Source organism: Coregonus lavaretus, assembly GCF_964263955.1.
Source record: "Coregonus lavaretus genome assembly, chromosome: 34".
In the NCBI taxonomy this organism is placed as follows: Eukaryota; Metazoa; Chordata; class Actinopteri; order Salmoniformes; family Salmonidae; genus Coregonus; species Coregonus lavaretus.
In genome coordinates, this window is record NC_140021.1 from 6,510,881 (window position 1) to 6,535,314 (window position 24,434).

General features: G+C 45.4%; 1 protein-coding gene across 1 annotated transcript in view; it reads left to right on the forward strand.

Moving 5' to 3' along the window:
- The window catches only part of LOC311109258 (receptor-type tyrosine-protein phosphatase mu), a gene marked incomplete at its 5' end in the record, with an annotated part of 292,145 nt that overhangs the window by 61,692 nt on the left and 206,019 nt on the right, over positions 1-24,434 (forward strand). The window contains one exon of the mRNA XM_084152095.1: positions 441-563. Coding sequence (XP_084008221.1) covers positions 441-563 — 123 coding nt within the window. The remainder of the gene's footprint in view (positions 1-440; positions 564-24,434) is intronic.

Below are 24,434 nucleotides of genomic sequence, written 5' to 3' on the forward strand. Positions count from 1 at the left end.
CTGCCAGGTATACACATATCAGTTAGAAGCAGTTGTGACGGTTGGGGAATCTGTCAGCGCTATGAGCGTTGTAACAAGGACTGTTGTCAAGTTGTGGTAGAAGCTGACATGGTGTTGTGTTTCTCAGTGTCTGTGTGGTTGTGTGGTTGTCATAATGTTGGGAATGCCTGTTACCATAAGGAGCATGCAGTCAGCTCAGGAGGGTGGTGTGTGTGGTTGTAGGGGGTGAGGTTTTTGACAAAGCCTCATAGTGATAGAGTTGAGGTGGTAGCCTGGCCTGTAGTGGCTGTGATGACGTTGGACAGCCATATGCTATGTGTCACAAGCTACAATACTTTCCTCTATTCTCTGTCTGTCTGTCTTTGTCCGTCTGTCTCTTACTTACATAGTATGCCTTATTGAATGTGTGGTTGTAAATCCTGTTTTGTTGTGTCCCCCAGGTGACTGTAACTTTGAGAGGGCCTACACGACGTGCGGCTACAGCCAGAATAAGGACGACGACTTTGAGTGGGAGCAGGCCAACACCAAGGAGAGGCCGTCGCCCAACCCCTGGATGCCCACAGGTCAGTCACTCTTCATATGCCTCCTCTTCCTCACCCTCCCCCACCAAGCAGAAAACCCCTGAAATGCATTCAACCCAATGACACACTCAATAAGCGTTTGCTCTTATTGTGTTATCAGGGGAAAGTCTCCCAGAGAGAGATCCCCCCCCCCCCCCCCCCACTGGGAATTATTGTCTTCTACAGATAAGGTGGTTCCTTTTAATGTTTACTCTCTTAAAGAAAAGGCAGCAGATTTATGCTCTGCTCAGCATTGGGATGTATTCAATATCATTACTCTCCCTTTGTTGGGCCCCAAAACTCATTACCTCCCTCTGATGGGCAGCGATAGTCGCAGCGAAACGTTGAGCCAACGTTGAGAAATGGCTTGGTGATGGCGCCTGCTGTGACCCTTCTAATAGGGTGTACAACACATTCAGTCATGTGTGAGCAGAGGTTTATGTGGATAGAATGAGCACAGGATAAAACGGTTAATAGTGTTCTACGGCACAGCCGGTGTGAATTCATGGAGGAATGATGTTTACAATGCCTCTATAGGCTGGTGTTAGTGTAGGTTGTTGAGCAGAACCTAGCCCAACGGTTGCCAGGGGAAGATTCAGCTACGCTAGAGATTAATGGAGTCCGGGGTAAACAAACAGCTCCCTTTCACTCTGGATTTTATGAACACAGTTTTTGTTGTGCAAGGTCATCTCTTTAAAGATCAAATCCGTGTGTTGTCTATGTTGTTGATGAAAATGGAGGTGAGAATGGAGGTGAGAATGCTTTGCGATGATGTCAGAGGGGGAAAAACAGTTGGTTGTTTGCAGTAACTTCTTTCTTGTTGTAATATCCGAAACGGATGTGGCAATTGAAGGATTTCAGTTTAAGTCAGTCTGTTAGTATATAGCCATGGTATGAAACGCCACTAGTGCACCGTTTTGATGATTTGTTAGACTATTGGCTATTGTCAGATATTTTATAGATCAAATATCATTCAAGTACTCTTTCATTTTTTTATTTGTTTTGGGCACAGGTTGGCATTTATTGGGATGACTCATGTCCTGGATGCAGATCTGCACTAGCTGGCACAGCCACAAAGTCTTAAAATCAGATTTTAAACCTAACCTTAACCACACTGCTAACCTTATGCCTTAAAGTAAGACCAAAAAGCACATTTTTGTTTTAATGAATTTTGACGATATATAGACAAGGTTGACTGTGTCACTGGCCCATCTAGTGTAAATCAGCCAGTTCTATCTCCAGGACAAGATTCATCCCAATAAACGTCAACCTGTGTTTTGGGCAGTCGCCGTTTCTGAGGGAAAACGAGAACCTCTTGTCAGATGCTCTTCAATCATTTCACATGAATTGAGCCTCTGCCACAATGACATTGACATCCATTTAAGAAATGTTCAATGCCTCTTTCATTTGCTGTCCAATGAGCTCCCTGGGCACGGCATTGATCGCCTCCTCAATTTCAAACGGAAGAGTTATTGCCACAAAGGGAATCGACTAGCACCCTTTGATAATTGGCTGAGAAGGAAGAGGAGGCCACTCAGTCACTCGATAGTAAAGGTGACGCCTTTGGACAAATGGACACGTTTTCCCTTTTAAATCTGCAAAATCAGAGACCCAGTCACGTGAAAGCTGCTCTCTCACTTACTCCATCTCTCATCCGGCCCGCCAACTGACAGCCAGGGTAGAATTAATTACCTGGACTAGCCAATCCCCCCCCCCCCCACTCACCACTACCTCCACATCTGTCGTCCAATGCCCTCTCTGCTTGAGAAATGACCTGACAGAGCCAGGAAAGGAAGGAAGTCAGGGAGGGGTTTACTTTGTCATCAGACGGGTGATTTCTGTTGCTACGATGGGAGGCAGTGGAAGGTTAAAGCGTGCCTCGTCGAAGGACTGTGACCTAGACACTCAGACCCTGGATCCCAGACCTTTTCATTTACGCCCGTCACGGCGCAAGGAACTGGATGCCGTATTGTTTTGTCTCAGGAGCGTCCCTGCTGGGAGGCGACTCTGTTTCTCTCTGCTGTGTTTTCTCCCCCGTTCTCTTCTGACTCCATATCCTCCGCCGTGATTTATGGAGCATGGAGGGGTGGTGGAGAGCGGTGAATCAAGCACCCTCTTTTTAATGCTGTGTTAATCAATCCCAGATATGATAGGCCAGCTAGGTCAGCAGTTACACAGGTCACCCAGATATGATAGGCCAGCTAGGTCAGCAGTTACACAGGTCACCCAGATATGATAGGCCAGCTAGGTCAGCAGATACACAGGTCACCCAGATATGATAGGCCAGCTAGGTCAGCAGTTACACAGGTCACCCAAATATGATAGGCCAGCTAGGTCAGCAGTTACACAGGTCACCCAGATATGATAGGCCAGCTAGGTCAGCAGTTACACAGGTCACCCAGATATGATAGGCCAGCTAGGTCAGCAGTTACACAGGTCACCCAGATATGATAGGCCAGCTAGGTCAGCAGTTACACAGGACACCCAGATATGATAGGCCAGCTAGGTCAGCAGTTACACAGGTCACCCAGATATGATAGGCCAGCTAGGTCAGCAGATACACAGGTCACCCAGATATGATAGGCCAGCTAGGTCAGCAGTTACACAGGTCACCCAGATATGATAGGCCAGCTAGGTCAGCAGTTACACAGGTCACCCAGATATGATAGGCCAGCTAGGTCAGCAGTTACACAGGACACCCAGATATGATAGGCCAGCTAGGTCAGCAGTTACACAGGTCACCCAGATATGATAGGCCAGCTAGGTCAGCAGTTACACAGGTCACCCAGATATGATAGGCCAGCTAGGTCAGCAGTTACACAGGACACCCAGATATGATAGGCCAGCTAGGTCAGCAGTTACACAGGTCACCCAGATATGATAGGCCAGCTAGGTCAGCAGTTACACAGGACACCCAGATATGATAGGCCAGCTAGGTCAGCAGTTACACAGGTCACCCAGATATGATAGGCCAACCCGCATTGGTGTCAGCGGCAGGCTAGGGCCATGTGATTTAAAATACTGTTGAGATGATGTATCTCTATATGTATAACGGGGTCATGTCAGTTGGACCTGTGCCACTCAGTATTACATACTGTATCAGTGTCTTATTTAAGGAGTGGCCTGTCGTAGTAGTAGAACTACATATCCACATTACGTTATGTCTCGCTCATAGAAGCAATTCTATTTCTATCATGTTGCTTTCCCTCTCAACTTTTTCTTTTTTTCTTTTTTAAAATCAGCCTGCCTTCCAACCAGCCTGCCTTCCAACCAGATGGCTGTGTTCTCTGCTCTGGGAGTTAGCTTGTTAAGAAGTCTTATAACCCCTCTTTGAGAAAATGGGCCAAGCATGGTGAGGTCTGGGGTAAGGCACTGGAGGATGAGAAGGACAAGATGGCCACTGGCCTGACATGAAACCTAGTTCTGAATGACCTCTGACCCCTTTCTGACCCTGATAGGAAATAGCCACCTGCTGAGATAGGAGGGCGGAGGGTTGTAAGTGGGTATAGCTACACTCTAGGGTGTCCTATAATGTCAGAGGGACACTCTGAACTAGACCAGAATGTTATACGTGTAATAATGAGTCCCTCAATCATCCTGACCCATGTCTCTGAGGCATTTGAAGTGTCCAACGGGCTGGTGTCATAGTCAAGTCTCAAAGGGCTCACTGACTGGACGGTCTCCCAGTCTGCTGTCTGTATTTAGGTATCATGGCGGCTTGGAGGCATTCCCCGGCTTCCTCTGATGTGAAAACCCCAGCCACCGGTCCTGCCTTTTAACAGTCCCACGCTCCCACTTTATGTTGCTTTTAGGGTTTATCTCTCCTGCTGCATCTCTCTCCAGATCTCTGAGATTCAACCGGTGCTAACGACTTTCATAAATCTAAATGCTCAGACTTGGGACTTCCTCCATTACCAAAAGGATGGAGATGGGATTGACTCAGAGCTGTTCATAGCGAGGTTGTAATGTGGTCAAGTAGCCCTGGAGAGTGTCGGAGTCCCAGGGACTTTATTGTTCCCCCGTGTACACGATTCTGAACCCATTACGTCTCTTTGTGTCGGCAATTCATCTTTGTGAAACGGAGTACCGAGCGGGCGAAATACCTTTTAAAAGTTGGAAAGCGCACTGTTGCCTCTCTTCTTGCATTGCCTTCTGTGAAAAGACATTCTCTTTAAGACCAAAGGAGAAAGTCGCTTCATTAATGGACGAACCACCTCTGTATCGCCAGCGTGCCTTTTTAGATGACACGTGAAAGATGGCACCTATATTCACTTACGGCCCCCCCACATCTAGGAAAACCGAACCTGGGGAATAATGGCGATGCTGTCTGAGAGGCAAGCCGCGAGTGGGAAACGCAGACGTTCTCATTTCTCTTCCGTAACAACCCCATCATGCATTACACCGACAAGTATCGCTTTGTAGCGAGACGGCGGGAACTCATTCTGAAATGTGATTATCGGCGCGATGAGCACGCCACTACTCTTCTCAGCCATCAACAGCAGACAGACTCCCGGTGTATCCAAACCCCTATTAGAGGTAGCTGTACTGTAGAAACTTTAATAGCCTGCGAGAGCCCGGTAGGGCTAAGTCATAGGTCTGGGCCGTCTGTCCAGTTCTGCTCCAATTAAATAATCCTATCGCCCTGCTGTGACTAACGTGTCATTTCACCATTGTGTAATGTGAGCGCCACCGTGGAAAGCACCAAGAAGGTTAAAAGTGGGTGACCTGTGTAACTGCTGGCCTATCATATCTGGGTGACCTGTGTAACTGCTGACCTAGCTGGCCTATCATATCTGGGTGACCTGTGTAACTGCTGACCTAGCTGGCCTATCATATCTGGGTGACCTGTGTAACTGCTGACCTAGCTGGCCTATCATATCTGGGTGACCTGTGTAACTGCTGACCTAGCTGGCCTATCATATCTGGGTGACCTGTGTAACTGCTGACCTAGCTGGCCTATCATATCTGGGTGTCCTGTGTAACTGCTGACCTAGCTGGCCTATCATATCTGGGTGACCTGTGTAACTGCTGACCTAGCTGGCCTATCATATCTGGGTGTCCTGTGTAACTGCTGACCTTGCTGGCCTATCATATCTGGGTGACCTGTGTAACTGCTGACCTAGCTGGCCTATCATATCTGGGTGACCTGTGTAACTGCTGACCTAGCTGGCCTATCATATCTGGGTGTCCTGTGTAACTGCTGACCTTGCTGGCCTATCATATCTGGGTGACCTGTGTAACTGCTGACCTAGCTGGCCTATCATATCTGGGTGACCTGTGTAACTGCTGACCTAGCTGGCCTATCATATCTGGGGTTGGTTTACTGTACAGGAGTTATTTCCTCCTCCAGCGCGAGGGAGAGTTTTACCCCCCCCCATAGGATCCATAGTTTGCACAAATAAGGTCATTGCCACAGTGCTATGTGCAATTTGCATTCTTTCTTTCCTCGCACAGCCCAAGTACTGTTAACTGTCTGGCAGTTACTGAGTTGAATGACTATTGAGTATGAAAATAGTTAAAGTGTCATTATACTTCTTAGCAGTTGACCTAGAGGCCATTGTAAGATATACACACTCCAGTGGAGCATTATAACTGGTCAAGTTCATCATGTAATTTTGTCATTATACACAGCTGGTCATTGGGTCCTTGTACAGTAACGAAAGAGTCGTTGTAATGCTCCCTACTGTATATTTCTACACAACTCCCCTTTTGTTTTGAAATGGACTGCTATTACCTAGGCCAAATGGTATGTAGGCCTATTTGAACCTGTGTTATTGCAGCCAGCTCCTCCAACAGGACTTTATATACCCTGAACAAAAATATAAAGGCAACATGTAAAGTGTTGGTCCAATGTTTCATGAGTTGAAATAAAATATCCCAGAAATCTCTCTCAGATTTTGTGCACAAATTTGTTTACATCCCTGTATTAGTGAGCATTTCTCCTTTGTCAAGATAATCCATCCACCTGACAGGTGTGGCATATCAAGAAGCTGATTAAACAGCATGATCATTACACAGGTGCACCTTGTGCTGGGGAAAATAAAAGGCCACTCTAAAATGTGCAGATTTGTCACACAACACAATGCCACAGATGTCTCAAGTTTTGAGGGAGCGTGCAATTGGCATGCTGACTGCAGGAATGTCCACCAGAGCTGTTGCCAGAGAACATCGTCAGTACGTCTAACCGGCCTCACAACCGCAGACCACGTGTGGGTGAGTGGTTTGCTGATGTCAACGTTGTGACCAGAGTGCCCCATGGTGTCGGTGGGGTTATGGTATGGGCAGGCATAAGCTACGGACAACGAACATAATTGCATTTTATCAATGGCAATTTGAATACACAGAGATACCTTGACGATCCTGAGGCCCATTTTTGCGCCATTCATCCGCCGCCATCACCTCATGTTTCAGCATGATAATGCATGGCCCCATGTTGCAGGGATCTGTACAAAATTCCTGGAAGCTGAAAATGTCCCAGTTCTTCCATGGCCAGCATACTCACCAGACATGTCACCCATTGAGAATGTTTGGGATGCTCTGGATCGACAGTGTGTTCCAGTTCCAGCCAATATCCAGCAACTTCGACAGCCATTGAAGAGGAGTGGGACAACGTTCCACAGGCCACAATCAACAGCCTGATCAACTCTTGTGAAGGAGATGTGCTGCGCTGCATGTGGCAAATGGTGGTCACACCAGATACTGACTGGTTTTCTAATCCACGCCCCTTAACTTCTTTTTTTTTTTTACCAACAGAGTATATCTGTATTCCCAGTCATGTGCAATCCATATATTCATTTAAATTGACAGATTTTCTTATATGAACTGTAAATCAGTAAAATATTTGAAATTGTTGCATGTTGTGTGTTATATATTTCCAGTTGATCTATAATGATCTGAGCAAGGTTTCAATTGAATGGCTACCAAAAACCATTTGTTTCTCATACTGGACCCAATCCTGCCTCCCTACTCTAGCTACTGTCGAGACTCGCTCTGTGATTGGTTGGCAGTGACAGAGCTAAGAATCTATTTTTTTGTTGTTGTTGTGTGTTTTACACAACTCCCTAATTCTGCTACTACGACCAATTTAATTGCGGGGAGCATGTTTCCCTGGCTAAACCCAAGAAAAACAATGATCTGTGTTTAATACCTTTTCCTGCTCTGCGCCGGAGAAAATAACAGCTCCTTTCAGCAGAAAACAGGCCTGGGCTTTGGCAGGGTATTACTGGCTCTGACTGTGGGCAGACTGTCAATAAACATGCTACCGCGAATTAAATGTGGAAAAGACATGCTGTCATCTAATTTTTGCCATTCTTTCCAGGCTTTTGTGTTATTCTTTTTCGGTTGACGCTCTTACGCTTACGGTCGCATCAGAACACAAGAACTGTGTTTATTGCCGCTACTGGAACAAGTACTGTACGTTACTGTATGTTAATACCACACATATGCCTTACATGGATTTAACCTAACATATTCAGATTCGTCCTTTTCCTCTCACCACTGTATTGGTTCGACCTTTTAATGTTAACCCAAATAAACGGCATTCGCTGCACTCAACTGTGCCTCACACTGGCATCAATACATGTAAAGAGGGACAGAGAATAAATATGAAAATGTGCTTACTGCGGAATACCCAATGCTCTGCTTTGGCTTCCACCACCCTGCGGGATGCCCATCAGTCACGCTGGCTGCAGAAATGGGAGCTGCCAAGGCGACCACAATGGAGTCTCGCCACTCGCACCACAGATTGATTCTCTCCAACCAGAACTGGTCCTTAATTCCAGTAGAGGGTGAAAGACGTCATTGAGACCTGAACGCGTTCAATTCACACAACCTGGCTAGAAGACACGGTTACGCTAAGAATCGCTAACATTCGAGAGGGGGTGGACCAGAGTCTGCGTAGTGCTCCTGTGGGAGTGTTAACTTATTAATATTTTAAATATGTCTGGTTTGTTATCAGGGCAGACACAGCTGCTCCCAGATAAATTAAGTCAGTTTCAGTTCAACACACCTTTCATGTGGCACACGTGATAACGACCCACAATGCAAGTTGTTGGGCGTCAAAGCGACCTTGCGGTCACATTCCCTCCATGCCGTGTTGTAAGACTGTATCATAGACGCTGCTATACAGTACTCCTTCAAAAGCGGTGACTGAAATAATATGGCTGGCAACCTCTGAGAATGGCTGTTGATGTTGCCTGTGCAGTCTCTCTCCTCTGTACTGGATATGCAAGGCCCAGACTCCGCTAGACAGTCTGTAGCGTCTGTTTCCTCTTCACTCTGAAACTGAAAGCCCTTGTTTGTATCCCCTGGATTTGAAACAAAATGGTGACCAATAAACAAAGTCCATCTTTGGAAGTAAATGCTGAAACCCCAGCTTCCTTCGTGTGGGCTATGACTGCCTGTGTTTTAGAGCCGCAATCTGGCAGTGGGATCATTCATTGGACAGTTACTCATCAGCTTGGATGCAGCAGATTGAGCCAAGCCTGCAGGGCTGATATTAAACCAGTGCAAAACGGTATTTTTGTATTTACCATGACCCATCATGATACTGTACACGTCACTCCTGCTTTTCCGGTTTGTCTGAAGTTCATTCAGACAGTTGAACGATCCACAACTGTGGGCACCGCATGGCTTCACCACCACTGCTGTGTGTCACTGTTTGAATTCAGAGGCCAGGCTATCCCAGTATCTTATCTGACTGTTCTAAAATGCCCCCACTCCCTCTGTGGCCTCAACCGCCAGCCTAAAGGAATTACCATTGGCCTCGCTAACCCCCTGATGCACCGGCAACACCGGCTAATTGCTCTGACAATGTTTGCCGAGATGACTGATATTGCGTCCCTTAGCAAGATTTCAGCGCTGCATTATGCAGAGCAGGAAGAACAGGAGGAGCAGGGAAGGAGAGGGGGTAGAGGGGGACTGGAGCGTCCCCTGGGGAGGCGACATGATCCCCATTGCGGGGGCGAGGGGAGTAATTGGGACCATCAAGTGAATAAAGATGACTTTATTACATTACAGGCAGGTCAAGGCACACAGAGTACAGCCCTCACCTGGCGTTCAGATGGCTGCCGACTCATGCCCCATGTACACATATATACAGTGGGAAGACCACTGCTGATTTTGCAGGTTTTCCAACTTACAAAGCATGTAGAGGTCTGTAATTTCTATCATAGGTACACTTCAACTGTGAGAGACGCAATCTATAACAAAAATCCAGAAAATCACATTGTATGATTTTTAAGTAATTAATTTGCATTTTATTGCATGACATAAGTATTTGATACATCAGAAAAGTAGAACTTAATATTTGGTACAGAAACCTTTGTTTGCAATTACAGAGATCATACGTTTCCTGTAGGTCTTGACCAGGTTTGCACACACTGCAGCAGGGATTTTGGCCCACTCCTCCATACAGACCTTCTCCAGATCCTTCAGGTTTCGGGGCTGTCGCTGGGCAATACGGACTTTCAGCTCCCTCCAAAGATTTTCTATTGGGTTCAGGTCTGGAGAATGGCTAAGCCACTCTAGGACCTTGAGATGCTTCTTACGGAGCCACTCCTTAGTTGCCCTGGCTGTGTGTTTCGGGTCGTTGTCATGCTGGAAGACCCAGCCACGACCCATCTTCAATGCTCTTACTGAGGGAAGGAGGTTGTTGGCCAAGATCTCGCGATACATGGCCCCATCCATCCTCCCATCAATACGGTGCAGTCATCCTGTCCCCTTTGCAGAAAAGCATCCCCAAAGAATGATGTTTCCACCTCCATGCTTCACGGTTGGGATGGTGTTCTTGGGGTTGTACTCATCCTTCTTCTTCCTCCAAACACGGCGAGTGGAGTTTAGACCAAAAAGCTCTATTTTTGTCTCATCAGACCACATGACCTTCTCCCATTCCTCCTCTGGATCATCCAGATGGTCATTGGCAAACTTCAGACGGGCCTGGACATGCGCTGGCTTGAGCAGGGGGACCTTGCGTGCGCTGCAGGATTTTAAACCATGACGGCGTAGTGTGTTACTAATGGTTTTCTTTGAGACTGTGGTTCCAGCTCTCTTAAGGTCATTGACCAGGTCCTGCCGTGTAGTTCTGGGCTGATCCCTCACCTTCCTCATGATCATTGATGCCCCACGAGGTGAGATCTTGCATGGAGCCCCAGACCGAGGGTGATCCAGAGGAGCAATGGGAGAAGGTCATGTGGTCTGATGAGACAAAAATAGAGCTTTTTGATCTAAAATCCACTCGAACATCTTGAACTTCTTCCATTTTCTAATAATTGCGCCAACAGTTGTTGCCTTCTCACCAAGCTGCTTGCCTATTGTCCTGTAGCCCATCCCAGCCTTGTGCAGGTCTACAATTTTATCCCCGATGTCCTTACACAGCTCTCTGGTCTTGGCCATTGTGGAGAGGTTGGAGTCTGTTTGATTGAGTGTGTGGACAGGAGTCTTTTATACAGGTAACGAGTTCAAACAGGTGCAGTTAATACAGGTAATGAGTGGAGAACAGGAGGGCTTCTTAAAGAAAAACTAACAGGTCTGTGAGAGCCGGAATTCTTACTGGTTGGTAGGTGATCAAATACTTATGTCATGCAATAAAATGCAAATTAATTTCTTAAAAATCATACAATGTGATTTTCTGGATTTTTCGGCAGCGTATCACATACTTGTTCTCCCCACTGTATGTATGTGTATATATATATATATATATATATATATATAACAGACATACAGTGAGGGGAAAAAAGTATTTGATCCCCTGCTGGTTTTGTACGTTTGCCCACTGACAAAGACATGATCAGTCTATAATTTTAATGGTAGGTTTATTTGAACAGTGAGAGACAGAATAACAACAACAAAATCCAGAAAAACGCATGTCAAAAATGTTATAAATTGATTTGCATTTTAATGAGGGAAATAAGTATTTGACCCCCTCCCAATCAGAAAGATTTCTGGCTCCCAGGTGTCTTTTATACAGGTAACGAGCTGAGATTAGGAGCACACTCTTAAAGGGATTGCTCCTAATCTCATCGTGTTACCTGTATAAAAGACACCTGTCCACAGAAGCAATCAATCAATCAGATTCCAAACTCTCCACCATGGCCAAGACCAAAGAGCTCTCCAAGGATGTCAGGGACAAGATTGTAGACCTACACAAGGCTGGAATGGGCTACAAGACCATCGCCAAGCAGCTTGGCGAGAAGGTGACAACAGTTGGTGCGATTATTCGCAAATGGAAGAAACACAAAATAACTGTCAATCTCCCTCGGCCTGGGGCTCCATGCAAGATCTCACCTCGTGGAGTTGCAATGATCATGAGAATGGTGAGGAATCAGCCCAGAACTACACGGGAGGATCTTGTCAATGATCTCAAGGCAGCTGGGACCATAGTCACCAAGAAAACAATTGGTGACACACTACGCCGTGAAGGACTGAAATCCTGCAGCGCCCGCAAGGTCCCCCTGCTCAAGAAAGCACATATACAGGCCCGTCTGAAGTTTGCCAATGAACATCTGAATGATTCAGAGGAGAACTGGGTGAAAGTGTTGTGGTCAGATGAGACCAAAATCGAGCTCTTTGGCATCAACTCAACTCGCCGTGTTTGGAGGAGGAGGAATGCTGCCTATGACCCCAAGAACACCATCCCCACCGTCAAACATGGAGGTGGACACATTATGCTTTGGGGGCGTTTTTCTGCTAAGGGGACAGGACAACTTCACCGTATCAAAGGGACGATGGACGGGGCCATGTACCGTCAAATCTTGGGTGAGAACCTCCTTCCCTCAGCCAGGGCATTGAAAATGGGTCGTGGATGGGTATTCCAGCATGACAATGACCCAAAACACATGGCCAAGGCAATAAAGGAGTGGCTCAAGAAGAAGCACATTAAGGTCCTGGAGTGGCCTAGCCAGTCTCCAGACCTTAATCCCATAGAAAATATGTGGAGGGAGCTGAAGGTTTGAGTTGCCAAACGTCAGCCTCGAAACCTTAATGACTTGGAGAAGATCTGCAAAGAGAAGTGGGACAAAATCCCTCTTGAGATGTGTGCAAACCTGGTGGCCAACTACAAGAAACATCTGACCTCTGTGATTGCCAACAAGGGTTTGGCCACCAAGTACTAAGTCATGTTTTGCAGAGGGGTCAAATACTTATTTCCCTCATTAAAATGCAAATCAATTTATAACATTTTTGACATGCGTTTTTCTGGATTTTGTTGTTGTTATTCACTGTTCAAATAAACCTACCATTAAAATTATAGACTGATCATGTCTTTGTCAGTGGGCAAATGTACAAAATCAGCATTATTCATTTTGGTCAGGCCTAGAATAACCAGTTGTTTTGTTATGGTCTACAATAACCAGTTGTTTTGTTCTGGTCAGTACAGTGCCTGTGTCACGTCTTTCGCCGAGGCTGCCCCCCTCCTGGTTCGGGCAGGCTTCGGCGTTCGTCGTCACCGGAGTACTAGCTACTGCCGATCCCATTCTCATCACTCTACTTGTCATGTCTTGTCAATCACACATACCTGGTGCTCATTCCCCTAATTAGTATGTGTATAAGTGTTCCCTCTGTCCCCCTTGTCTTTGTGAGTGATTGTTTGTTGTGAGAGTGTGTAACTCGGTTGAGCTACTATTCTTAGTGTTTATGCCAAGGTGGATGTTTTCCCTTGTTAGTTTTGTTTTGACGCTTGGGGCGTTTGATTTATGTAAACGGATTAAACTCTGGACTTCTGTATTTTACCTCCTGCGCCTGACTCCTTCCTTCACACCTCGTCACAGCCTGACTTCAGCCAGTTCTTTGACAGTTTTAGTTCAAACTAACATTGTTTAGCTAGGTTAGGTTTGTCTGCATTACCACTGGGAGACAAACCGTTACCTAACCAATGTCATTGTCTACACATGTATACAAACGTCTACACGAACACCCCAAAAGCTTTGTGATTTATTGTTATGTGGAGGTTAGCATAGCGATGGCCGGGTTCTGATTGCTACCCTCGGCTCGTTGCGGTGATTGGTTGAAGCCGGGCTGTGGTGCATGATGGGCACGCGCCCCAGCACCTCCATTGTCCCTACATGCATGGCACAGCTGGATCCAGAGCAAGGCCTCCTTTTGATGATGTCACCGCCACAGCCTCATATACCTACCGAGGCATGATTTAGATATTCAGCCAACCACACTCAGGTCATCTTATGGGGCACCATGGCCCTCATCCAAAGACTCATCCAAATAGGTATGCCAAGACTGGTCTTAGTACTGGTCAACAATGTGGCTCATCCGTTCACTCAACTTAATTTTATTGCTGTTTAATTGAAGGCATTTTGTTGTTTCATTGACTCAATGAAGGAATCTGTGAGCTCGTTAACAGAAGCGACAATCAGTGTTTTTGGACAGACCAACGATGGCCATGTTTTGAACGTCTCCTTTGAAGACACGTTGCCAGACCTGACGTCAGTTTCTGGACCCAGTCATCTCATTTAGCAACCGAACAACAGAGTATCGTTTAAATTAACTTTTTACGGAGCGTCGTTACGCTGGATGCTTCCAAACCGGCAGGTTAATTTCCGTGTTAAAGGGGCTTATCAGTGTTGGCCACATGAGTGAGAGCAGCCATATCACGTCAGGCCTTTGAACACGACCCCTTCCGTCAGTCAGATAGACCCTCACCACCCCACCGAATGACTAACTTCTTTCACGCTGCTGCCATGGGGACCGACTGTTATTACAAAGCCACCTATCAGCGCGCACATGGCTGTAATTAAAACCTAGCCCACTAATTCCAAACAAACACAGATAATGCCTATGAGGACCCAACCGGGACCACCCCCCCCTTCGTTGCTCATCATTGCCTATCGTGTACAAGTTCCCTATGACACACATTAGTTCTCTCGCTCTCTCTTGGTTGCCAGTTGCAAACTGTGCCTTTTGTGGCGGCCATGTTTTTGTCAAAGTCAAGAAGTCACACACACAACCTATTTCTGAGACAGTACTTTTCAAAGGATTTCTGAGGTTGTGTTGTAGGACAGTCTCTTAGACTAGACCTGTAGGTCAAAGATCCCCCTCCCTCCCTCCCTCCCTCACACCCCACAACCTCCTCTTCACTAATAAACTACTGAGCTCACTTCACAAGTGCAAGTGCAGCAAATGTGCCCACCTCCCAGACAGGAAACCCCTCTCTGTCAGCATGCGTCCTGTAATGTGGGACTGGGGAGGTGGGTCAGCTTTGATTTGATCTGGGCCTTGTGGGTGAGCTGTGTCAGGGAGAAGGGAAGGGAGTGAACACAGAGTGCAAGAGCAGCTGAGGGGCTAGAGAGTCACATTCACTTCCTATAACCCCGGCCATACACCTCTCCTCCCTCTGCCATGTCTCTGTTTACCCCACTGATCCAGACCTCTCCTCCCTCTGCCATGTCTCTGTTTACCCCACTGATCCAGACCTCTCCTCCCTCTGCCATGTCTCTGTTTACCCCACTGATCCAGACCTCTCCTCCCTCTGCCATGTCTCTGTTTACCCCACTGATCCAGACCTCTCCTCCCTCTGCCATGTCTCTGTTTACCCCACTGATCCAGACCTCTCCTCCCTCTGCCATGTCTCTGTTTACCCTACTGATCCAGACCTCTCCTCCCTCTGCCATGTCTCTGTTTACCCCACTGATCCAGACCTCTCCTCCCTCTGCCATGTCTCTGTTTACCCCACTGATCCAGACCTCTCCTCCCTCTGCCATGTCTCTATTTACCCCACTGATCCAGACCTCTCCTCCCTCTGCCATGTCTCTATTTACCCCACTGATCCAGACCTCTCCTCCCTCTGCCATGTCTCTGTTTACCCCACTGATCCAGACCTCTCCTCCCTCTGCCATGTCTCTGTTTACCCCACTGATCCAGACCTCTCCTCCCTCTGCCATGTCTCTGTTTACCCCACTGATCCAGACCTCTCCTCCCTCTGCCATGTCTCTGTTTACCCCACTGATCCAGACCTCTCCTCCCTCTGCCATGTCTCTGTTTACCCCACTGATCCAGACCTCTCCTCCCTCTGCCATGTCTCTGTTTACCCCACTGATCCAGACCTCTCCTCCCTCTGCCATGTCTCTGTTTACCCCACTGATCCATAACTGCTATCTCTCACAGTGTGAAACTATAAGGGTCTGTTGCCTTCAACCATTTGAAGATAGACCTTGTAAGAGATTGATGAAGTAGATTTGTAATGGAATCTATCATAATCCACATTTCAGATAGTGTTTTTCCCCACATATCTTACAACCAAAACCTGTGGTCGAAAATCATGGCCCAGTTTCCAAAGATAATGTCATTTCTTCTTTTTTTAATGATAAAATGTCATTTTGGAAGAATGATTATTTCTCTCATCCCTGTGAAATTGAACATTTTCAGGCTGAAAGTAGACCTGGTAATAAAATAAACTCGCCAGTCTACTTCAGCCGTTCCCCCCATGTACCCCGTCTTGTTATTGGGGCTTGTGAGCAGCATTACATTTGTCTGATTTTCCAGTTTGTGCGTCCAGTCGAGCAACTGTCGAATGGTTAAATGGAGCATGACAGCAGTAGGGCTGTTCAATTTCGCTGGCTGGCTGGCCCTGCCGCACGGAGAATTATTGCCTGAAATAATGCACTCGACAGGGGGAGAATGAAAGTCTCTGCTTGAGGTGTTACTGGGCTTTCTCCTCCGGGCGCCATGTTAATTAAAATATAGATTTATGCCCTGTATCAATGTATGGCTTATTTCCCCGCTATCTCCATCACCCTGGCTTCACAACGCCAGCCAGTAGCTTGCGGAGCGCGTCTCATTTTCAGGACCGCGTTGTTTTCCTAATGGGCATCTCTGCTTGAGATGGCACCGCTATAAATTGGATGGGCCAGTGATGGGAGGTAAAGGAGCGAGGTGCTTCACGGGGACACGGCGGTGTGCCGCCCACGCCGCCTCTGCTTTGGAACGTGATTTGTTGCAGGATCAGGTCCCATAAATCGGTGCTCCCCACAGTTACCAGTCAGAAGGGCCGCGCCGTGTCTCGCGACACAAGAGGGGGAACTAGTTAAAGCCACAGCCCCGAGGTTAAAATGTTTTACAAAGGGAAAAAAGTCCCAATAAATCACCCCACTTTTTACCCCCTCCCCGGAGCCCTCTGCACATCATAGCCTTGGCTGCTTTAATGTGTGTGTGTGTGTGTTGTGTGTGTGTGTGTGTTTTGTATGCGTGCTTGTCAGACACTGTCTATATGCGTTAGTTGGTATGCATGTCTGTAACAGCTTGTTCTGAGTAGCGGCACAGGTATGACTGTAGCGCAATATGAATGAAACATTTTTAAGTGACTATTTCCTGTCAAATTGGTTGAACTTAATTGGTCTAAACAACCATTAAGGTTAAGACTGCCATAAAGCATCTCTCTCACTGGAGATCAGAGCCTTACATCTACTTCCTGTGGTCTCTCATTTTCTGAGGAGTGGTGAAAACAAGTCTAGGAAATTATACCTAACGGAGTTCTGAGGAGGAGATTGTTTTAATGGTAATAAGTGTACCCAGTGAAAGTAGTCCCTTTCATCGCATCGCTACGGTAACGAGACCCAGCCTCCGACGTCCCTTCCACTCTGTCTGGCCTCCGTCAATCACAGACCGAGAGTCCCAGGTACTGGGCCACAATTATCAGCCATTATCATCAGTTTAGCAATCGAATAAGGCAATGACTGATCAAAGACGGGCATTTTGAAAGCAAGTTCTGGGGGGGGGCGGGGGGGGGCTCTCTTTTGTCAAATGGAGGGACTCCCGCAGCCTTGGAAAATCGGCTCTACCTATATCAGTAAAAAGGGCATAACCTTCACCTGACGATAATCTGCATCATAAAACCACGCTCCAAGAGATCGATGTGATGGATAGCTACAGTGGGGAAAAAAAGTATTTAGTCAGCCACCAATTTTTGCAAGTTCTCCCACTTAAAAAGATGAGAGAGGCCTGTAATTTTCATCATAGGTACACGTCAACTATGACAGACAAATTGAGAATTTTTTTCTCCAGAAAATCACATTGTAGGATTTTTTTATGAATTTATTTGCAAATTATGGTGGAAAATAAGTATTTGGTCACCTACAAACAAGCAAGATTTCTGGCTCTCACAGACCTGTAACTTCTTCTTTAAGAGGCTCCTCTGTCCTCCACTCGTTACCTGTATTAATGGCACCTGTTTGAACTTGTTATCAGTATAAAAGACACTTGTCCACAACCTCAAACAGTCACACTACAAACTCCACTATGGCCAAGACCAAAGAGCTGTCAAAGGACACCAGAAACAAAATTGTAGACCTGCACCAGGCTGGGAAGACTGAATCTGCAATAGGTAAGCAGCTTGGTTTGAAGAAATCAACTGTGGGAGCAATTATTAGGAAATGGAAGACATACAAGACCACTGATAATCTCCCTCGATCTGGGGCTCCACGCAAGATCTCACCCCGTGGGGTCAAAATGATCACAAGAACGGTGAGCATAAATCCCAGAACCACACGGGGGGACCTAGTGAATGACCTGCAGAGAGCTGGGACCAAAGTAACAAAGCCTACCATCAGTAACACACTACGCCGCCAGGGACTCAAATCTTGCAGTGCCAGATGTGTCCCCTTGCTTAAGCCAGTACATGTCCAGGCCCGTCTGAAGTTTGCTAGAGTGCATTTGGTTGATCCAGAAGAGGATTGGGAGAATGTCATATGGTCAGATGAAACCAAAATATAACTTTTTGGTAAAAACTCAACTCGTCGTGTTTGGAGGACAAAGAATGCTGATTTGCATCCAAAGAACACCATACCTACTGTGAAACATGGGGGTGGAAGCATCATGCTTTGGGGCTGTTTTTCTGCAAAGGGACCAGGACGACTGATCCGTGTAAAGGAAAGAATGAATGGGGCCATGTATCGTGAGATTTTGAGTGAAAACCTCCTTCCATCAATAAGGGCATTGAAGATGAAATGTGGCTGGGTCTTTCAGCATGACAATGATCCCAAACACACCGCCCGGGCAACGAAGGAGTGGCTCCGTAAGAAGCATTTCAAGGTCCTGGAGTGGCCTAGCCAGTCTCCAGATCTCAACCCCATAGAAAATCTTTGGAGGGAGTTGAAAGTCCGTGTTGCCCAGCGACAGCCCCAAAACATCACTGCTCTAGAGGAGATCTGCATGGAGGAATGGGCCAAAATACCAGCAACAGTGTGTGAAAATCTTGTGAAGACTTACAGAAAACGTTTGACCTGTGTCATTGCCAACAAAGGGTATATAACAAAGTATTGAGAAACTTTTGTTATTGACCAAATACTTATTTTCCACCATAATTTGCAAATAAATTCATAAAAAATCCTACAATGTGATTTTCTGGAGGAAAAAAAATCTCATTTTGTCTGTCATAGTTGACGTGTACCTATGATGAAAATTACAGGCCTCTCTCATCTTTTTAAGTGGGAGAACTTGCACAATTGGTGGCTGACTAAATACTTTTTTCCCCCACTGTATTTATTCTACCTATGTATAACACATCCAAACTTTGATAACGATACAATACAAGCCATCAGCTGCAAGTTTCAAACACTCTCTGAGGCGCTAGAGGAAAGACATTCCTCCTCTCCTCTATTCTTCTCTTGGAAATAAGCCATAAATAGTCGACCGGTTTGACTGGATACAGTTGTGCCCTGAAGCGAAGGCTGCATACCTTCTATAGATCACAAAGACACAGGCTCTTTTTCCATCGCAAAGACCTCCCACATCATATCTGCAAATAACCCTTCTGTACCATCGCAGAGGAACACTGGAAACTTAACAGAGGTGAACATCGAAGACAATACCCACGCAATAGAGACCTTACGACACACAGTATTGTAGCTTGCATATCTGATCAGCACACAAGGACTTTCCTGTGTCAGTCCCCCCCCCCCCCACACCCCCTCTTATTTTGACTAGACAGATCTGTTAGTTTCTAAGGAAACAGATGGTATACGTGGCAGAAATATTTGCAGGCGTTCACACAATCCACGGAAGCTGTTTTTAATTGTGTGAGACTGATCTTTATTATTTTCTTAAAACCGTCCCAGGGACTCCTGGGTAAAGAGACACGTCACTAAAAGCTTCGCCTTGACCGACTTGAGAAGAAACTACTACTACCTGTACACAATGGACTCTGATTAACAACTTCTGGTCAACAGAGCTAATTTGTGTCATGTGTTACTTTGACTCAGTCATTGACTTGGCAGTGAAGGTCGCACATTGTTTTTGCTGCACCTTATGTTGCGAGTACCTTGGGTGTTGTTCGTAGTGACTAATTGTGGTCCTCTGTAGCTCAGCTGGTAGAGCACGGCGCTTGTAACGCCAAGGTAGTGGGTTCGATCCCCGGGACCACCCATACACAAAAATGTATGCACGCATGACTGTAAGTCGCTTTGGATAAAAGCGTCTGCTAAATGGCATATTATTATTATTATATTATTAATTACATTTGTGACAAAGGTTGAATCCTTGGAGACCATAGTCAAAATACAGATTGAGATGGTGATTCAGAAAAGTCTTGCTATGATTTGATTGTACGTAATACACAGCAATCAATGGGTTCTTGTTGAGGATGTAGGGCTTCTTTCTGTCAAGTCTCCACTCTGAGTCGTTACCTTCTCTGTCGGGGGTTGATTTGACATCGTGGCCCGGAAGTGCATGCTCAGCACAGACTCTCTGGGAGTGGGTTCTCAGCTAAGACTGTGGTTCACCTCAAGGTGCACAGCACCTTCTGAAACTATACTTTTCCTCCTTGTTAAAATGTAAGAGGGATTAGAGGCACAAATCCTGGAGTGGCGAGAGCGCTCGAGAGCAGCCCCGTCCTCCACGTCGCCCATTTGGAAAATGTTGTTAGTTCGCCCAGCTCTGAGTGACCTCTGTGTGAGTCGTGTTAGGAGAAGAGGGTTTGGGAGGGGCATGTGGAGGGGGACGGGAGGCGTGCGGCGTGAAAGAGTGAAGAGCAGTCATCTCCAGCTGAAATCCAACCACGGTAACGATTTCAAAGTTCAGGACCTGACAGCGTTCGGCCATAATGAGCGCCGCAGTCATTACGGCAAATTACATCCAACATGTGGCACTGGCCGCGCCTTCATCATTTGCTGAAAAAAGCTCATTGGAAAAATATAGTACCTCCAACCTCTGCTCTTTGATTACCACTCGCACTAGACTCAGAGTGCACGTCCCTGTGAGCTAAATGAGTTGATACCGGGACTATAATGTGAGAGCTCTTTTTAACGCAGTATTTAGTGGAATAGATGTGAAGTCATTGAGACATGGGTAGAAAGGTAAAGATTTCCAGCAGGAGATGGAGACATTGGCGCCGGTCCAAATAGTGATTATGGAAGGTGTAACAGGCAAGGGAAATGGACAGTTGTAGTCGGTCTTCCATGCTTTGACTGCGTAATTAGAAAAGATACCATCACCTAAGTGAGTGAATTAGATTTGGCTCCTCCAATTTGTGGGATAAAATGAAATAGTGCCTTGCAAAAGTATTCAGACCCCTTGGATTTCATTACATTTTGTTGTGTGGGATTAAAATTGATTAAATTGTCATTTGTTGTCAACAACCTACACAAAATACTAATGTCAAAGTGAACTTAAAAAAAAAAAATCATAATTAAAATAGTTTGTTTAGGCAAGCCTAAATTAGTTCAGGAGTAAAATTTGCCTTAAAGGAAAGGTTCACCCATTTTGTAATGTTATATAGTTTTTGTGCATCTCTGAATGATGATCTATCGATTCCCTGGGTCATTTCATGTTTTCATGTGTATCTGGTTTATTGGCATTCAAGCAGGAAGAAATAAGGCCGCTATGACGTAGCACTGTGATGAAGTCGCTCTCACTACACTGGAAGTTAATAGGAATACGAATTTAAAATCCCGAAAACGTCTATCATACATGTCAGATTTCAATACTGGCCGATGTCATAACTCGGGAGGATGTCTTCTCTCAAATAAGCCGTTGATCATATTTTTGTCATATTCGAGACATTTAAAATTTTACGACGGGTCTAGCACATTTGTCCTATTTGTCTGGCTCTTTAGTCCAGGATGCATTGCATGGTGCCATTGCCATAGAGATATTCTAGAAAGGAGATGAATAAAGGAACGTATAACGCCCCACCCAGCAGTCTGTCGACCAATCGCGTTCACGTTGTCATGCTGAGTCACGTGGTTGCTAAGCTAATCGTCATGCAATCTCTTCTCAAAGTCAGTGTATATGTCGAGAAACTTGCCTATTTTCCTCAAGTACGTAATGTCACAATTCCAAAGATATACGATATTACAGATAGCAAGTTAATTATCTTGCATCTCGGAAAAGATTTGTAATATTGGACTTCTTGTTGACGAAATTTGTGCTAATGTTGGGTTTTTAAGCTAGCGTCCAATAGACTCCCATTCACTCCTTGAAGGAGAGCGCTCCTTGTCCCAGAATCACCCAGAATGCACCGTGCGGCCGTTTCCCATCTCCTCAAAAGTATATCTGCTGTTGCGAATGTTAGACTCATCGATCTGCAGGTTGAACATGGTGAGATTGTAGACTCCTTAATTGCAGTTTGTTTAGGGGATTTTACAGCTAACTAGCTACTTCACATGCTGATATTGTCTTTGGTATTATTGTGTGTAGCTACGTTTGCTAGCTAGCTAGCCAGCCAGCCAGCCCAGATAGAGCAAGAGTAACCTAATGTGCTTTTGGTGCCTGTGGATAAGCGGCATTGTGGATTTTGTAGTCGACTTGAGCTGCAACAGATTTCCACAACGATTTTCCATGTCGCAACCAACCTTATTATAACGCCAAAATGAAACATTTGTTCAGAAAAAATATTGTTCTCACATAGTCATATTTAACACTGTAAATTAAAGGAATAATATATAATAATATATGCAATTTTATCCAAAGTGACTTAGTCATGCGTGCATACATTTTACGTATGGGTGGTCCCGGGAATCAAACCCACTATCCTGGCGCCATGCTCTACCAACTACGACCACAATGATGATTGGTTTTGGGTGGAATGAGTGGTTTTGGGTGGATTTTTCCTTTAACAAATCACATAAGTTACATGGACTTACTCTGTGTGAAATAATAGTGGTTGACATTATTTTTAAATGGCTACCCCTTCCTCTGTCCCCCATACATACAACATCTGTAAGGTCCCTCAGTCAAGTATTGAATTTCAAGCACATATTCAACTACAACGACAAGGGAGCTTTTGGAAAGCCTCGTAAAGAAGGGCAGTGATTGGTAAATGGGTAACAATAACAAATCAGACACTGAATATCTCTTTAAGCATGGTCAAGTTAATAATTATGCTGTGGATTATATATTAAACCAGCCAGAAGCATCAAAGATAGTCGTCCTTCTGAACTAAGCTGCAGGACAGGAATGAAACTGCTCAGGGATGTTAGCATGAGTCCATTGTTGATTTTTAAAACGGCTACGGAGTTCAATGTCTGTGATGGTAGAAAACTGAGGATGGATCAACAACAATGTAGTGACTCCACAATAATGACCTAAATGACAGAGTGAAAAGAATACAAATATACAGATAAAAAATATTCCAAAACTTGCATCTTGTATGAAACAAGGCACCAAAGCAGGGCTCGCCAAACCTGTTCCTGGAGAGCTACCGTCTTGTCGGTTTTCACTCCAACCCTGTTCTTGGAGAGCTACCGTCCTGTAGGTTTTCACTCCAAACCTAATCTAGCACACCTGATTCTAATAATTAGCTGGTTGATAAACTGAACCAGGTTAGTTACAACTGGGGTTGGCGCGAAAACCTACAGGAGGGTAGTTCTCCAGGAACAGGGTTGGAGTGAAAACCTTTAGGACGGTATCTCTCCAGGAACAGGGTTGGAGTGAAAACCTACAGGACGTTATCTCTCCAGGAACAGGGTTGGAGACCCCTGCACTAAAGTGATACTGCAAAAAAAGCACAGCAAAGGAATACACTTTATGGCCTAAATGCAAATCCAACACAACACTGAGTAGCTGTCTCCTTATTTTCAAGCATGGTGGTGGCTGCATCATGGCATGGGTATGCTTGACATCTTCAAATATTGGAGTTCTTCAGTTTAAAAAGAAACGGGATGGAGCTATGTACAGGCAAAATCGTAGAGGAATACCTGCTTCAGTCTTCTTTACACCAGAGACTAGGAGAGGAATTCACCTTTCAGCAGGACAATAACCTACAGCACAAGGCCAAATCTACACTGGAGTTGCTTATGAAGAAGATGGTGAATGTTGCTGGCCAAGATATACTTTTGACTTAAATCTGCTTGAAGATCTATGGCAAGATTTGAAAATGGCTGTCTAGCCATGATCCCCAACATCTTGACAGAGATTGAAGGAGAATTTTGAAAAGAATAATGGGCAAATATTGCATAATCCAGGTGTGCAAGGCTCTTATAGACTTCCCCAAGAAGACTCACAGCTGTAATCAATGCCAAAGGTGTTTCTAACATGTATTGACTCAGGGAGCTGAATACTTAACTAAAATAGTTGTTACATAAGTATTCAACTCCCTGATTCAATACATGTTAGAAACACCTTTGCATTGATTACAGTTGTGAGTTTTCTTGAAGTTTGTTTTCTATTAATCTTTTAAAAATATTCAATTTTTCTTCCACTTTGACATTTAGACTATTTTGTGTAGATTGTTGACAAAAAAATTACAAATCAATTTTAATCCCACTTTCTAACAATCAAATGTGAAGAAATCCAAGAGGTCTGAATACTTTTTCAAGGCACTGTATGTGAATGCTATTATTCCCTTACCCATCCTCAAAGCTTTAAGGCAGAGGCCTATTTTCTATCAAGGTAAAAGTGATTGGAAAAAGGGAAATGTCTTTTAAACTCCCTCCC